The 18,171-nt window shown below is 48.0% G+C and overlaps 1 protein-coding gene across 1 annotated transcript; it reads right to left on the reverse strand.

The window, feature by feature from the left end:
• Positions 1-12,971: 12,971 nt before the first annotated feature.
• LOC123082162 (probable monogalactosyldiacylglycerol synthase 2, chloroplastic) lies at positions 12,972-15,637 on the reverse strand. Its single transcript, XM_044504555.1, has 8 exons — positions 15,268-15,637; positions 14,987-15,159; positions 14,748-14,909; positions 14,522-14,663; positions 14,216-14,440; positions 14,041-14,103; positions 13,726-13,800; positions 12,972-13,429 (listed from the first exon to the last, which is right to left on the reverse strand). Exons 1-8 carry the CDS (start codon positions 15,571-15,573, stop codon positions 13,169-13,171), a joined length of 1,407 nt encoding a protein of 468 aa, XP_044360490.1. The 5' UTR covers positions 15,574-15,637; the 3' UTR covers positions 12,972-13,168.
• Positions 15,638-18,171: the final 2,534 nt, after the last annotated feature.

Raw genomic sequence — 18,171 nt, forward strand, 5'->3', positions numbered from 1 at the left:
AAAATTTGGGTGATTTGGAGGTGGAGGAAAAAATCACCTTTGTTCATAAACTGGCTTAAGTTAGACCAAATGGTCCCTCCGAAATGCGGTGATTTTTTCGACCACCTCCAAACTACCTCCATTTTTGCACACATGATCTCTTGCACAAACAAAGCTAGGTTTCCAAGGTTTTTTGAACTTATAACGCCCTCTACACTGACTGGTCAAAACATCGGTCTATACCTCAAGGGGGGCATTGTAAAATATATTTTTTTTAAATTTTCTTTGATAGCCATCTTTGGCACATGTAGGTCACCATGTACAAGAAAATTTGGATGATTTGGGTTGAAAAACATGTGAGAGGTTTAAAATAGTAGCAATTGATTTGGGATGAAAAACATGTGACAGATTAAAAAAAGCCTTACTAGCAGTACATTTCAACACAGAGATATGTGCAAAACAAATGTGTATTACATGTAAGTGAGTGAGCATGTGTAAAAGTTTGTTGCTGATTTGAAGAAGATCAAAACTAATTTCAATATGCAAAACAATATGCCCACCTACCAGAGGCAGGAGATTTCATACACCACGGCTTGCATACGACTAGGAACCCAACAGTTTATGGGCCAGGATGCAGGCCCGTGGTGTAGATTTCTCTTCTGCTGGTAGGCCCCATGGGGCAGAGAGCATGATGATTAGGCAATGTACTGCCTGCTTATGAGAGGAGCTTGAGTGGGGACTCACAGCCGAGTATATAAGCTGGTGCATCTCCCTCTCGCTATGCGAGGTGGGACTAAACTCCCACCACCGTCTGCTCTGCCCTCGTGCGCCCATGCGATGGGTTAGATTAGATGGGCTTTCACAGGCCAACCTATCCCGCGTGTTGGACCATGCCGTGGGTCTAGATGGCTAGGCTGGCCCATGTTTTTCCTTTTGTTTATTTTTTCCTTTTACTTTTATTTACATAAAAATTACCTGACCACTCAAAAAATAACATAAAATTACATGACCCCTCAAATAATAACATACAAAAATTTAGAAGGTATTTTTATCAAACACAACTTTTTAAATATTTATATTTTCTTTTCTTATAAATAAGTGACATTTTCAAAATTCTAATAAGTAGGGTAATATAACTTTATTAAAAAATATATAATACATCTTATTCAAATTCCTTTTATTGCACACACTATTTTTAACTAGTATTACATTACTCTTCTAAATTTACATTTTAATTCCTTCACACTTTGATGATGGAATATTTGCTATGTTATTGCAACATATGTTCAAATGATGGAACATTTGATCTTTTTGCTTATTCAAATTATGCATTGATGGAATGTGTGAGGATGAACAATTATCAGTAACGTTACTAAACCCCATGTACTATAATTCATGACAGCTAATTTGGAACATTGCCAGATTCTAAATTTGGTATGATTTGCACATGGGCACATCATGTTGCACTTGCCCACAGTATGGACAAGTGTTGCAGCATGTCTGAAGCAACACTGAAGCACCATTTGTGATCATTGCACCATCAAAACAACAACTAAACATAAGCTAGCATTCACCACAAATAAAGTTAAGGCCACACAAATATAGATAGCATTCTAGATTACCACCACAGGTACCAGCCAGTTCACAACAGATCTAGTTCAGACACATAATACATTACATTATATTAGTAGAGCTAGTTCCCACCAGTTCAGACCCAGATGCAGCTTTCCAAAATTAAAACATCATCAAATCTACTGATGATGAGTAGGGCTTCTAGTTTTTGATGATCAGCATAATATAGGACTAGATGTTAGGGCTTCTCAGGACCTTCAGGAGGGCAGAATGCTGAGCCCTGATCTTGTAGTCATCACCGCTGATCGCTGTAGCCCGACAATGTTCCATAAGATGCTCCATTAACCCATACCTGGGCTTGGGCTTGCTGTAGTAAGGGCAGCGGAACTTGTCCGTCCTCGGGTTACGGTACATATACCAGATCCCCGGGCCCTGATCTTCTCCACCACCTTCTCTTCAAAGGACTCAGCGTTCCCCTCGACCACATCATCTCCAGATTCATACTACACACATTAATGACTGACATTAATACATTATGCATTCAAAATACTATAAACATGTAAGACTAACTTAATGCACAAATAACATTTCAACTAGGCCTTACCTCGTACGGCTCATCTTCATCACTGTCATATGGGTAGAACCCAGTCATGTCCCACTTCCTCTTATTGCCCACAAGATCCTCCTCCTGCTATATTGTCAAGCAAGCACATCAATTACAAGGAATTGAATTGCAGTTCAAAGAATGTCATTACAAACAAAATTGTGAATGTGGACCACAAAGGTATGTTGCAAGTGACCAGTATTGTCAATATATTTTCCAATGCAAAAAAATTTAATATGAAACCTACAGACAAACAAATAAAGCTACCTAAACAATTTGTTTTTTCATAATGATGGAAAGCTCCAAACTATATTGAAAAAGTGCACTGGTTACACATGGTATGTACATTTCAACAACTAATTGATAGACTATATATTAAAAGCTATCTAGATATTAAATAGTAGGGTTATCAACATACAAGTTCACCGATATGTACATACAACTAAATGTTTTCCTTATAAATATAGAATCTAAGCAATAAATCAACAGACAAATGATTTCCTTCATAAATGCTAATGAAAATCCAAGCTGGATTCTTGACATTCCCTGGATTAACCCAACACTTTTCTTTTGAGGGAATTTCCCCCACACTACTTCATGGAAAAAGATAGTATATTTTGTTCCTAGGATCCTTCCTTGGAATGTTTACTTCATAGTTATACAATGGTGACATCCCAGCTGCATATTTTTGTAATTCATCATAAGTATTTGCACAAGAGGAAAATCTCTGGCCAAGTTAATTTTATGAGGCTGGACAATAGGCCAGCCTACAACATTTGGTTTATAAAATTTTGTACAAGGACAATATTTCAAGGCCATGTTAATGTTTTCTAGGCCACCCTTCTGCAATTGTACAGTGAGTTATCTCTTAGCCCCCTAAATATAAAATTACATCCATTGCTACTAATTACAGAAGCCAACTACAAATTTTAATATGCACACATGACACATTGATCAACTTATCCAAACTATGATCATACTTGCATTTTCCATTTTCATGCACACAATCTGAACAACATAGCTAATATAACTACATATTCTGGAAAACTTTCTAATTACAGGAAACCTACACAAAAGAATAATTAAAATGTACCTAAGCATTTTTGGGATAATGCAGCAAAACTCCTACACATATTAACATAATGCAGTAGTTAATTAGGTACAACTTCAACTATAAATGCATACATCTCCAACAAACATCTAAAATTGCATTATTTACCTAAACAACAACAAATTATACTATAGATGAATCTTGTATCATCTAAATCAATTCATTGGCACATCAAAATTAATGCATTCCAATTCCAATATGTTTCCATCTAGTAGCATTGAACCACAGATCAAATCAAATAATCATATATGTCTGCAGCATTCAACTACAGATCTAATAATCATATATGGTCTATCTGTCCTTAAATTCCCCCTTAAATAAGGTGTTCAACCTCATACTAATTAAAATCTAACAAGCAAAAATTCCACTACTAATCTAATAAGCATCTGGAAAAAAAACATCCCTTAATCCGGCTACTTATAACCTAATCTAATAATCATATGTGGTCCACCATTCTTGCACGAATCAAATACAGAAAAACCCTAATGCAGAGAAACCCTCCATCCAACTAATCTAACCCACGAAACTACTGGCCAAAAACCCTAGAATCTAAAAACTACCAACTAAAAGGGATAAGAAGATACCTTCTGCTCCACCTGCTCCTCGCCGGAGCCGGCCTCCACCTTCTCCACCTCGCCAGAGCCCGCCTCCACCTTCCGCGCCTCGCTACAGATCGCCAGAGCGGGCGCATCTGGCTGGACTGCGCCGCTCGAGCCCGCCTCCACCTTCTCCATATCTGCAACATCTGTTGCACCGCCCTGGACGCCGGCACCTCCCCTCACCCATGTGCCCGTCGCGACCAGCTGCGCCTGCGCCACCAGATATGCGCCCCAATCGGGGCGCTCGCTTCCTGCGTCCTCGATGGAGATGGAGAGGATGCGGTTGGGGAGAGGGAGACAAGGAGGTTGGAGAGGAGAGGGAGTGGGGAGTGGAGAGGGAGACGATGCGGCGGGGGGAATGGTGGGCGATGCGGCCGGAGGTGGTTGCCGCCCACATTTGTGTGATGAGACATTTTTGGCTTGTTGCCATGGACACACCCATGGCCGCGGGCGGCTGCAAGCGTGAACGAAAAGACGCCGTATACAAATACGTATACGGCCGGGCATACGATCTAACCGGGCCCATACGGGCCTCCTAGGGCTCCTCGACGGCTATACGCGTGGGCAACAAAGACGATCGTGCCCCTCGTTATGAACCGTTTTCGGTTCATCCTGGCCGTTGATGTGTTTTTCCACCTCGCGTTCAGCCCAGGGGAGAGCACCGGAGCAGAAACGGAGGAAAAAAACCAACGTGATGCTACTAGGGTATCTCCAAAGCGGACCCTCAAACCTCCCGCAAGAGTCCATGTCGCGTTGTCCGAAAGCAGTTTACCATCCAACATGGTCATGCGTCAGTGTGCCGAGTGATCCGGACATACTTTCTTGGTAAACCTGAGACAAACTGGGGGCATTGCGGGAGTCTGGATATCTGCACGAACAACAAAAAGCCGTCACTTACCATCTCTACTCTGCGTCCACCCATGATGCCTACTCCCTCCGTCCGCAAATAAGTGTACATCTAGCTTTTGTTCTAAGTCAAAGTTTTAAAATTTTGACCAATTTTATAAAAAATAGTACTAACATATATGACATCAAATTGGTATATTATCAAAGTAGTGATGCTAATTTAGTGTCATAAATGCTGCTACTTTTCCCTAGAAATTTGGTACTACCTCCGTCTCGGTGAATAAGTCATTCGCGTAGTTCTAGGTCTACGATCTAACTATCTAAATATGTATTATATGTGACAAAATATATATATTTAGAAACTACATCCGTGTAGAAATCTAGTGATATACTTTTCATGACATATAACACATATTTAATTCTTCAAATCGATGACCTAGAACTACGCGAATGACTTATTCACCTAGACGGAGGTAGTAAAGTTTTTAAAACTTTGACTTAAGACAAAAGCTAGATGTACACTTATTCACGGACCGAGGAAGTAGTATTTAGCGAAATGCAATGTGCTAATTGCAGCAGATAGCTAGCATATTGGCGGAAGGTAATACTGAATAGTATATTTGCATTTGACGGAAAATTGATATTTTTATTAAGCAAATTAGGCAGTCATTTGGCGGAATCGAAGGTGCTCATATCATTTGGCCGAAGGTTTGCTTAGTAGCCTTGCTTAGATTTGGTGGAAGGTTGGCTTCCTCCATGGTGGTGTGCTTAGTAGCCTTGCTTAGTGCTTTTAGTAGGTCTATTTAGCCAAATGTTTGTTTTTAGTAGGTTCATTTAGCCAAATGTTTTGGATGTATGCGGGCGGCCGCCGCCTCGAATATCCGTGTCCACTGAATGATACCTTGTCCGTGGATGGATGTCGGAGCAAATTTTTGGGTCAGCGTTGGAGATGTCCTTAACGACTGCTAGGGCCATAGATGGAAGGAAAAACTTTACAAATTCAGCTTCTTGATGAGATGAGTTCCCCACCTTAGATCTTGCTTTCCATTATGATACTCGGAGATTTGGTGTCAGTTGGGAGTACTTGCGCAAAAGCTGAGTTCCTCTCGTCGCTCCCTGCTCGTGCTGCCGCCATCTCGGCGGCATGCGCCCTCGCCGCCCTTTGCCATGGCGGACGCTACCTCTGCGTCCTCCCTTCCCCCTCCTCCTCCCCTCCCTGCTGGCTTTGTCCCCGTGCGTGTTGTTGAGGGGGCTTGCCCACCGGCGGTGAGGTCCGCTTCCTTCCGGGACGCATTAATGGCGCCTGCGATGGGGGGCCCTTCTGCCCTTCGGCCTAGGCTCAGGTCGATGATCTCCGTGCCATGCCCTAGCGGGATGGAGGCCTCTGCCTGCGTGGGGGGGCGTGAGCACGCGCCTGGCGACGCCATTGATGGCAGTGGTTGGACCCAGGTCCGCAGTAGGCAGCGGCCTCGCTCTTCAATGCGTCACAACCATCTTCCCCCGCCTTCAGAGCTCAAGCTGTTGCTTCTTAAGAAGGCCAAGGGGAAGTGTTTTCGATGTCTTTCGCCTTACCATCGCATTGCCTCTTGCCGGAACGCTGCTTGCTGCCTTCTCTGCGGCGAGATTGGTCATAAAGCTTGGGGGTGCCCGGTCAGGAAATCGCCTTCCCCGGCTGCTCCTTCGCCTCCAGTCGCCCCTGCCTCTGGCAGAGCTCCCCTCGTTCCCGCTGCTGGTGGTGCTTCCCGCCCAACTCAAGACCGCTTCCCCCTGCCCAGGAGAACCATGGAGGCGCCGGGAGGGGAGAGGAGGACGGAGGTCTTCGCTGTGGCGCCGCGCTCGGCGGCGATGGCGGATGCGGAGCATAGACTCATGCGGCATGCGGTCGTCGCTGTCGTCGTGGGTTTCAGGCCGGATCTTCGGCTGATGGAGGTGCAAAGGGCGGTGGCCTCGCACTTCCACATCGCGGACGACGCCGTCAAGGTCACCCTCCGTGCGACGGGGGAGTTCCTGTTCTCCTTCTCCGACCCGGCCACAAGGAACCTGGCCCTGGGGGCCCAGGGGCCCCTAGTGTTGGGGCGCGTCTCCTTCCTGCTGGCGCCTTGGACGCGCTTCAGGCGTGCGGTGGCTGCTACTCTTCCGTTCAAGGTGCGCGTCTGCATCGAGGGTGTGCCGGACCATGCATGGGACGTTGCTTCGGCGACCCCCCTGTTCGCCGGCACGGGTCTCATCGACTCCATCGACCACTCCACCAACTGCGAGGAGGAAACTGCTTGCCTGCGGCTCTGGGTGTGGATGGCTAATGTCAACCACCTGGCGCGCCGCGGCATCCTTTGGCTTGAGGAGCCAATCGAGGTGGAGTCGCCGCTCATGCACTTCCCGGAGCTGGGCATCCTAGCTGAGCCGGCGGTCAGGCAAGGGCCTCTGCAGATGCTGGCCCACCCGGTCCGGCTTCACCTCGACAGGGTTCTTGACTACTCTGCTCAGCCTGGCCGCAGCCCTGATAGCAACATCAGCTCCCACAGCAACGCTAGCGGTATCCCTTCTGATGGATCTCCCTCCGGCGGAGGGCCGGTAACCTGGGGATACCGCTGGAACCTGGAGTACGATGACGGCACTTTTCCTCCGCCGCCTCCTTCTCGGGGTCCGGTTCACTCTAGGCTGCGCTTCCCAGAGGACAGAGACGGCAACGGCGGCGCCGGCGGCGGTGGGAGTAGTAGCTTCGGGGGCGGCCGGGACGGTCGTACTGGAGATCGCGCCTCTGGCGACCGTCGACCGCCTGCTGGTGGCGGTGGCAGTCGGCACATCTTGCGGGCTACGGCATCTTCGTCCGGCGGCCATGGTGGATGGAGGAGAGAGAAGACATCTGACGCTGCGCTGCATGGTCCCGTCGATGCTGCTGCTCTGCTTGACCAGGCTGTGGCGGGCCACGAGCCGATGCATGGCGTGCATGCGCGCTTGGCTGAGAGTGGCTCAGATGTGGGGGCCCAGTGTGCTGCTGCGGAGGCTTTGGTGGTGACGCGTGCGGGAGAGAAGTGTACTGCCTTGGATGGTTTGACCACACAGTTTGGGGATGGAGCGTTGCTGCAGTCCGAGGATCCCAGTATGGCTGCCTCCCATTCTCTCGCAAGTCTGCATTTGCTGCCCCTGGCCGACCAGACGGTGCAGACTCAGAGCCTGATGGACTGTGGACCATCTCTTGCGCTGGTTCATGGGTCTGAGAACAACGACAAGCTGGTGGGACCTGCTGAGCTGGCCATGGTGCAAGATCTGATCTGCTTCTCTCCGCTCCCAATAGCCGGTCGGGGTGCTGAGTCAGTGGGAGATAACGAGGGGGCTAGCAAGCTGGCCCAGCTGGCTGAAGAGGTGCGGCTGTCCTTGGGCGGTGGTGGGCTTAGAGTGGAGATGGGCTCCGTCCTAGTGGAGCCGCCTCTGGCCTCTTTGGTGACGGGCCTTGACCTTTCGGAGCTGGGCCATGAACCTGGGGCGATGGAGATGGGCCACAATCTGGTGGAAGGCAACGCTTCACAGGAACTAAGCCACGCTTCAGAACCTGTGGAGATGACCAGCCCCCTCCCAAATCCACCGGATGCTCTGCAATCCTTCCTCATCAACATGGCCTCCGCCGCCTTGCCGCCAATCCTTCCAACCCCGGCGGCCTCTTCCTCCCCTTCCCCTCTTCTGCCTACGGAGGTCGGACCGCGCTCCAAGAAGAAAGGGCCTGTGTGCGCGGAGCTGCTGCCCACCAGATCCAGTGGCAGGCTTGCGGCGAAGCCCTCCTGCAATCTTCCGTCCATGGAGAAAGCACAACTGGTGCTCATGAAGAAGGAGGGCTCCTCCCACCTGAAGGCTCGCCTGGCGCCCAAGACCTGCAGCGCTACCGCAACCTCTACAAGCAGGCGCTGCCCGGCTTCTTCATCAAGGCGATCTCCTCCCTTGTAGACGCTGCCAGCCCGAAGAAGGGCTCTGCTGACTCCTTGCCGATGGTGGTTCAGGCTTGAGCTGGTTGATGTTGATGTGTGTTGAGTTTCCCCTCTGTTTCCCAATGTTTGAAAAATTTATTGTTCCCCTGTTCTGGGCGCTGGCGTGGCCGTTGGCTGTTACAACTTGTTGGATGGCAAAGAGTGGATGTTGCTGGTGTGATGCTGAGTTTGATTTGGTTTCCATATGGAGTTGTCTATTATGAGCTGGAACGTTAGGGGCCTCTGCAACCCGGCAAAGAGAGGGGCTGTTGCTAAATTGGTATCTGATTGTGGCTGTAATATCATTTGCCTTCAAGAGACAAAGCTGGCTGTTATTGACAAAAAACTGGTGTCTGAAACTCTGGGTGCCCGCTTTCAAGACAACTTCATCTTCCACCCGGCAAATGGTACCAGGGGTGGGATGCTCATTGCCTGCTCCTCGGATTTCACGATTTCTGCTGATGGGTTGGCACCTGCTCAGTTCTCCCTGTCCGGCACCGTTACCTGCAGAGCTGACAACCGCTGTTGGTACTTATCCAATGTCTATGGACCGCAGATGGAGGCTGACAAAATTTTATTTCTGCAAGAGCTCAGGAGCTTAAAATTGGTTGCTAAGGAGGAGTGGCTCATTGTTGGTGATTTCAACATGATTTGTCGGGCGGAAGATAAGAGCAACAGTAATCTGAACTTGAGGATGATTGGTAGGTTTAAAGCTGTGATTGCTGATCTGGAGCTGCGAGAACTACCTTTGTTGGGGCGGCGTTTCACGTGGTGCAATGAAAAGGAAAAGGCAACCCACACCAGAATCGACAAGATGCTCATGTCCAAGGAGTGGGAGCTGGCTTTTCCCCAGTTACAATTGTCTCCTGCGTCCTCTTCTGTCTCTGACCATTGCCCCCTGGTCCTAAAGAAGATGGATTGTAAAAAGTACAAGGGGTTTCGATTTGAGTCCTTTTGGCTTAAATCGGAAGAGTTCCCTCAGATCGTCTTTCAGGCCTGGAACAAGCATGTTCACTCCCAAGACGCAATCAGGGTCCTTCACACAAAGCTCACCAGGACGGCCAATGCTCTTAAGAAATGGGACAAGGAGAAAAGAAAGGCTAGAAGACTGCAGGAAGACATTGCCAATGAAGTTATTTTTCAACTTGATGTGGCCCAAGAGGACAGAGATCTCTCCTCTGATGAGAGAAACCTGAGAGCTTCCTTAAAAACTAAGCTCCTAGGGTTTGCGGCTATTGAGAGAATCAGGTGGAGGCAGAAGTCCAGATTGCTTGGGATCAAAGTCAATGACGCCAATACAAAGTTGTTCCACTTGAGGGCAAATGGGAGGAGGCGTAAAAACCATATTCCAACACTGGTGGGGCAGCAGGGGGCAAAATCTGAGCACAAGGAAAAAGAAAAGATCCTCTTCGATCATTTTCAGGGCCTTCTGGGTAATATGCAGCCGCGTCGTTTCTGCTTGAATGAGAGCTTCCTCGAGCTCCCCACACCGCAGCTGCAGCACCTGGACTGCCAGGTTACCATGGAGGAGATCAAGGTGGCTATATGGTCTTTGCATGGCGAAAAGGCGCCTGGTCCAGATGGTTTCATTGGTAATTTCTTCAAAGCATGTTGGGATCTAGTGAAAATTGATTTGCTGAAGGCGTTGGAACAGATCTTTGACCTGAAAGGGGACACTTGGAATTTGCTGAACACTGCCCACCTTGTGCTCATCCCAAAGAAGGACGGGGCTGCTACTGCTGGGGATTTCAGACCCCTGAGTTTGATGCATAGCATTGCGAAGATTCTTTGCAAGATATTGGCCAACAGATTGGGTCCGGAATTGGATAGTATTGTCTCCCACAGCCAGAGTGCTTTCATCAAAAAAAGATGCATCAATGACAATTTCCTCTTTGTTCGCAACGTGATTAAGGAGGCACATGTGAAGCGGACTCCCATGCTCTTCATGAAATTGGATATTGCAAAAGCTTTTGACTCTGTGCATTGGGACTACTTGCTTGAGGTGTTGCGGGCCTATGGCTTTGGGCAAAAATGGAGAGACCTTGTGTCCTTGATCTTGGCCACCTCTTCCTCTAGGGTTCTGCTCAATGGAATTCCTGGGAAACCTTTCAGACACAGGCGTGGGCTGCGGCAGGGCGACCCGTTGTCGCCAATGTTGTTCATTCTGGCTCTTGACCCACTCCAAAAGCTCCTTTCCAAAGCCACTGATCTGGGCATCCTTTCCCCAATTCGCAACAGAGCTGCTTGTCTGCGTGTCAGCTTCTATGCTGATGATGCAGCTTTGTTCATTAATCCTAAGCAAGAGGACATTGTGGGGGTGCAGGCCATTCTTTCGAGGTTTGGTGACATCTCTGGGTTGCAAACGAACCTGCTCAAGACTGTCGCTTACCCCATTAGATGCGAGCAAATTGATATGCCTAGCTTGTTGGCTGACTTTGGGGGTATCCCTGGAAACCTCCCTTGCACCTACCTAGGCTTGCCTCTGAGTATTAGGAAACCAACCCGGGCTGAATTGCAGCCTACCTTGGATAAACTTGCTGGGCGATTGCAGCCATGGAAAGGGAAGCTCATGACCAAGCTGGGACGGTGCTTGCTTGTAAATTCTGTCCTCACAGCAACTCTCACGTACATCCTTACCTCCTTTGATCTGAGTGCTTGGTTCATTAAGAGGATTGACAAGCTGAGGCGGGGCTTTTTGTGGGCTGGCGAAGAGGTTGCCCATGGAGGGAAATGCATGGTGTCCTGGAAAAAAGTGTGTGCTCCGAAGTTGACTGGGGGCCTCGGTATCAAGGACTTAAAATGTTTTGGTAGAGCTCTTCGCTTGCGCTGGCTGTGGATGGAGTGGGACTATGTTCAGAGACCATGGAAGGGGACTCCGGTGCCTTGTGACGACTCTGATAGGGCACTTTTCCAGGCTTGCACTAAGATCACCATCGGGGATGGGTGCTCGGCCAAGTTTTGGAAGGATAGATGGCTGGACGGCGAGTCCCCGGCTATGGTAGCTCCTTTGATGTTCAGATTGGCCTTAAAGAAAAACAGCTTGGTTAAAGACGCCTTGCACAATGGTTGCTGGATGAGAGGATTAATGCGCATGAACTCTCACGAGGAAATCCACCAATTCTTGGGACTTTGGGAGAAGGTCCAAAATGTGCAACTATCAACCTCCAGAGATAGCATTGCCTGGCATCTGTCGGCTGATGGTTCGTACTCGGCCAAATCTGCGTACCACGCACAGTTCCTTGGGCGCTTGCACCAACCAGAGCTGGCCAGTGTTTGGAAGGTGAAAACGGATAGGAAAATAAGGTTTTTCCTTTGGCTTCTGCTTCAGAACAGAAACTGGACTGCGGACAGATTGCTTTTGCGCGGATGGCCACATGATCCAAAGTGTAAACTATGTGACTTGGTGATTGAAACGGCGGCACATCTCTCTTTTCAGTGCCCTTATGTGAGGCAGGTGTGGCTTTCGCTGAGCGCTACTCATGCTGACCTCACAGCTACAGCGTTGGCTGCCTCCTCGGTGAACTCCTGGTGGGGCGCTTTGCTCCAGCTCAAGCCCAACAAAACAAGGAACAACTCGCTCTCCATGGCATCTTTCGCTCTTTGGAACATCTGGCTGGAAAGGAACAGAAGAACCTTCGATGGAAAGTGCACTTCGGCAGCTGATGTTGCCAGGCTTGCTAGTGATGACTTTCGCCTCTTAGTTGAGGCATGTGGGGGTTAGGCTTAGGTGTTGGGCGACAGGGTTGTTCATGGCCCTCTTGCCTGTTTTGGTTACTCCTTCTCTGTAAGCTGATCTTCAGCTGATGTACAGTTGTTCCCTCCTCTTAATGCAATGGCAGAGCTCCTGCTGGTTCGGTTCAAAAAAAAATTATGATACTCAATGGACCACTAGAGTGGAATACAGTTTTAATTGAGAGTTTTGTTGATTTAAACTTGATTCCAAAAGATTATATGCTGGTGTTTGTTGTTGGTTGAGTTATTGAGTTTGCAGGTTATCCTCCGGTGCATGTATAGCCGAGAATCCAACCCATATTATGTAATTTTGGTATCAAACTCGGGCGGCAAAACATGTATGACAATGACAATAGCTTTAGCAACGTATGTTTTTTTTAGCAAAAAGATCCCTCTCCCTACGATTTCATATAAAGAAATCAACTGATCTTTTACAAGCAACTGCACTACAACTACTCCTTCCGTCCCAAAATAAATGCTTCAACTTTAATACAACTTTGTACTAAAGTTAGTACAAAGTTAAGACACTTATTTCGAGACGGAGGGAGTATATGCTTATCAAGCAATAATTTCGTCTCTTTTCACATTTCAATTACCAATAGACCAATACAAGCAGTCAAGCACTACAGAAGCACTAACATAGATGTTCCATCCAGTTATTTACATGGTATATACAGGTTCTTCAGCAGGCATCCAAGCCCAGGCACAGCCAAGTTTGAAGGCATATTCACTTTGCAGAGTATATTCTGCAAGAGGTTCCGCGGGTTCATATATGGTATGAGAACGATGAGGTCAAGGAGTAGGGGATCCGGGTTAGAGCGGCAGGCTGCGGCTGGAGCTTGTGGATGTCCCTCACGATGTCGAACACTGCTTCGGGCTGCGCTAGCTTCAGCGCATTGCGGGAGTACCTCCTGAGCTCGTCAGTTTCTGTGGTAAACCATCGGGCAACTTGTCTTGCAGCTTCACCTGCGTCCTTACAGAACACACCGGCGCCGTTGTCGACCACGTAAGGCACATTCCCTACTTCCTGAATGATAAGAGATAAGGGCTAAATGTTAGCTAGAGACATATTTGATGAGATCTCGGTGGAAGCTAAGTAATCACTAGTCAATGACAATGGCAACAAGCAGTCACTCTCAGATGGCCTACCAATAACGGAAATATAATCAGCACTCGTAGTCACCACGCAAAAAGAAGAAAATTGAGCTACTCTAGTCTAGATTGTCTGGACCAACTAAAATATTTTTTTAGCTGACTAAAATCCTTTTGATAGGGTCCTATAATTGTATGATTCAAAACTACTGCAGTGGCACAAGCATAGACCTGTCCGGGTATGAAATCGTTGAGAATAATTGGAAGTCCTCTTATCAAGGCTTCTGCAATTGTGCCAGGGCCAGCCTGCAAGTGCCACAACAATGCATCAGTCAGATCACTAATGAAGAGTCAAAAGGCATAGCATATACATCCTCCGTCTTTAAATATAAGCCCTTTTAGAGATTTCAACACGGACATACGGATATATTTTAAAGTGTAGATTTACTAATTTTGCTCCGTATGTAGTCCATATTGAAAAAATCTATAGAAAAACTTATATTTAGAAACGGAGGGAGTATATCTGCAAGAAGGAACCTTGATTACCTTAGTGATGATGCAGTCGCAAGCGCCCATCCACTTCTCCATCTGCTTCTCGAACCCTCTAATCTGAAGACAAAACGCTCGAAAAGTTCAGTCAGCACCAACCAAACAATCACTTGTAGCATAGTGAGGCATCCATCTGAAATGCGCATCTTAGATTCGGCATCTGCAATGGTACCTTGACAGGGACCTTCCATGGCAGGGACAGCAAGGTGGACCGCAGCGCCTGATTCCTGCCGCATATGACCACGACCTGCCCGACCGGCCGGCGTCTCCGGTGATCGTAGAGCTCGTGGCCGAGGGCCTTGGCCGTCTCCTCCACCGGGCCCATCCCTTCACCGCCTCCCATCAGTAGAACAGCAGGCAGTTCAGGGTGCAGGCCAAGTTCTTTCCTCAGCCCATCCTGTCAACCAATCAAGCAGAGTTCAAGAGCTGATTGGACCCGGCAATGGCAGAAGAATGCGAAGGTCGAAGACATGCCGACCTTGTCGAGCACGGCGCGGCAGAAGGATGGCCTGATCGGCAGCCCGTACACGCGGATTTGTGACGGGTCGAGCCCGCGGGTCAGGGCCCTCTTCACCACCTCGGCCGAGGGGCAGTAGCACCTCGTCACGCCGTGGTGGAACCTGCCAAGTTCGTGGTTTCAGATGCTACTCCTGAATCCTGATCAGTCAAGAAAATCCCCAGTTTGCACCGTGCCGGTTGGTTACCATGTCGGGTGGCAGGTGTTGAGGTCGGTGATGACGGTGAAGAACGGGACCTTGGGCTGCAGGCTCTGCCACTTGAGCACCCACAGCGGGATGTGCTGCATGAGTGGGTGCACGCTGATGATCACGTCCGGCTTGTACTTCATCATCCCGGCCACCACCTCGCTGAAGCAAAACAAAATTCATAATTCAAGAACCTCAACAAGGCCATTCCGTGAATCGAGTGTGGCTGGAATTCGTACTTGGCGTAGAGGTAGGCGAGGGCGGTGAGGTACATTCCGTGAACCCAGCGCGGGGAGGTGCCATGGAAGGCCACCTTCCAGAGCCGGACATGGCGGATCATGAACTTGTACGACCGCTCCATGTCGTTCAGCGGCCAGCCGCCGTACTCTTTCCCCAAATCCCTGACGAACACCTGCGCCGACCAGCCAGCAGCAAACCAAATTTAATTTAACAAAATGACATTTTGGAGAGCGAAACTGAAGGTCCAACTTCGGAGAGCAGAGGTTAAGGCTTGTAGGACCTGGTAGGCGTCGCCGAAATCGAGGCGGAAGGCGTCGCGGAGAGCCTCGGCGGAGGCGCGGTGGCCGCCGCCGGTGTCGCTCATGAGGATGAGCACGTTCCTCACTGCCTTCCCACTTACGCTGCCGTCGGTGGCGGGGGTGCGGGAGAGGGAAACGCTCCCAGTGGCCTCGGCGAGCGCGGCGGCGAGGCCTTCGCCGGGAATCCCGTCGTAGAAGGCGCAGCGAAGGGGCTTGTGGAGCTGGCGGCCCCCGCCGAGCATTGCGTCGCGCATGGAGCGCCGGTGGCTGGGGACCGAGATCACCATGGCGCCGCTCCTTGGGTCCTATGAGCTCGTCGTAGACTGCGAGCCTGCCCTTTGCCGTCGGCCTGAAGCGAAGACGCGGGCGGGGAAGAGCGCTTTATTCGAGCTCTTGTGTGGATGTATTTCACTTCACCCCCTGATGTAAGTCATATTTGCTTACTCTGTGGAGGAATCTACCGTGTAATATTCCTTTTCCAGGAGCTGTTTAGGACTTATCAGTAATTATGCTCATGCGTAAGGGTGCACGTAGAAAAGGGTGAGATTGGCTGGTGACTGCAAGGTAAAGTAGAAGCGGACAAGGCAACTCGACTACCACCATGGGATGGGAGGGGGGAACGGAACGGCTGGATGATTGCTTGGAGCAGCGTGCTGAGCGGGAGGCGAGAGGATGATTCTGCGAGAGATGCTCGAATTATGCCGTGCCGCCTCTTGTTCACTGATCACTTTAGGCTTCTTTAAGTCGTCTCCCAGAATCCACACAAGATTGTGGAGAAATGTTTTTCATGGTAAATCATGTCCGCCGAATGACTAGTTTAATTGACGAGTATGGCAAATCCATATCGGTTCATATTTTTTACCAGAGAATTGTCATGCTTGCAAGCTAAAATTATCGTCACCGAGCCAATATAAATTGCTGAAGAAAACGTTAGATTTGCCATGCCTATTTTCGATGTTATATTCTAAGATAGAGTGTATAATGGTTATGTATACCCCTAGTAAATTTATATACAAAATATAATAGGTTCCATGAAAAGTACTAAGGCCCTTTTTGGTTTATAAGGGCATGTACAATGGGCACACTAGTATACAAGTGCCCCAGACTCCATGTATGAAATAAAAATTTGAAGCACTACATCCACAAAACCCATCATGGTCCCCTTCCCTACCTTCTCTTTCCCTATCTTCCTCTGGTCTAGCCAATAGCGACCCATTCCATCTCTTTTTCTCCATCGCTTTTGCATCATTCTTCTCTTTCTCTCCTTCATTTTTGCTGGAGCGTCGGTCTCCTCTACAGGATCCCGTTCGGCTCTGTAGGTAGCTAGCTTTTTTTTTTGCTTTTCTCTCCACGCGGCAACGCGTCCAACATGGTAGGCCGGGGCACTAGTCCAGCATGGAGTGTTGGCCATGCCCTAAGCCCTAGGACTTTTTTACTCCCAACTAATAAGTCGCTAGTTCCTAAAAAGTCCCTACCTTTTTGGTTTCTGAAACTAAACATGGACTAAAAGACCATGTTACAACTAAAAGTCTCAATAAGACTCTCCCTCAGGGTCTTCTCTCATAAGTCTCAAATGCTCATTTTAAGTCCCTATAAGTCCCTTCTGTTTGGTTTAGATGGGACTAAAAGAGACTTTTTAAAGTCCCTACACCAATAAATTCCTATAAACAAACACCCCCTAATACTGGAACAATTTTTTTCCTAAACAAGTTCCTATTTTACTCAATTCCCTTTAAAATAATACTACTCCCCTTGTAAAGAAATATAAGAGCATTTAGATCACTACTTTAATGATCTAAACGTTCTTATATTTCTTTATCGAGGGAGTATATTTTATACACTAGTTTATTAGGGTAGTTATTTGCCATTAATCATATAGATTTTGACGATCTTAACTGGACAGTGAGAGGAACTGGAGGAACTACTGGCAGGAGTGTAGTACCTAGCTGTTGGTATCTATTCTCAGTGGTCTACGTTTGTGAAGACAATATCTGAGCCCCAAGGAGAGAAGAGGACTAGATTCGCCGAAGAACAAGAGAGTGCTAGAAAGGATGTGTAGCATGCATTTGGTGTGCTCCAATATCACTAAGCTATTGTTCAGCACGATGCTAGAAAATGGAGCACTAGCACTACGTGGGAGGTGATGCCATGTTGTGTGATCATGCACAACATGATCATAGTAGGATGAGCATGATGACAGTATGACCAAGGGTGGGATTACCGGGGTGAGTTGGTTGAGCCTGAAGGCAGAGCGGGAAAGTTTGCACAGATCATCCATTTTCATGATGAAATGCATTATCAAGCAACTCACATTCAACTTCAAGATGATTTGATTGAGCATGTGTGGACTCACATAGTAAATCAATAGTTGTATTTGCTCTTTTCCCTTCATTTTTTCTATAATCTTACATTTATATGGTTGTAAAACTATGCGATTTCTATTTATTTGGCTGTAAGCTATCTGACTTATTTGTTTAATAACATGCGATGTTCCATTCATTTGTGTATTTGTTGTAAATGTCTAAATATCTAAAATGAAAAAAATTAGATATAAAAATGACGGTGATGACCAAATGGGTCACCCCGTTGGGCGCACTTACTGGAAAAGAGCGGACAAGGGGTGGACGCCACCGTCCCTCTTGGCCACCCGAAAGAATAAGAAGCGGACAAATTCTGCGTCCGTTTGGATCGGCCTATTAGGCCAACTCTAACGTATAGACCTAAATGGGCGCGGGTTTTGTCCGCATTTTGTTCGTTGAAGTCGGTAGTATGGGCGGGGTTCACCTCTTGTCCTTGCATTTTTGGGCATTGCACCCAACTGGTAGACCCGTTTGGTCCACCTCTCCCCTTTTTTGCAAAATTTGTAAATTTGGACATTCTAACAT

Source organism: Triticum aestivum, chromosome 4A, assembly GCF_018294505.1.
Source record: "Triticum aestivum cultivar Chinese Spring chromosome 4A, IWGSC CS RefSeq v2.1, whole genome shotgun sequence".
NCBI classification, from domain to species: Eukaryota; Viridiplantae; Streptophyta; class Magnoliopsida; order Poales; family Poaceae; genus Triticum; species Triticum aestivum.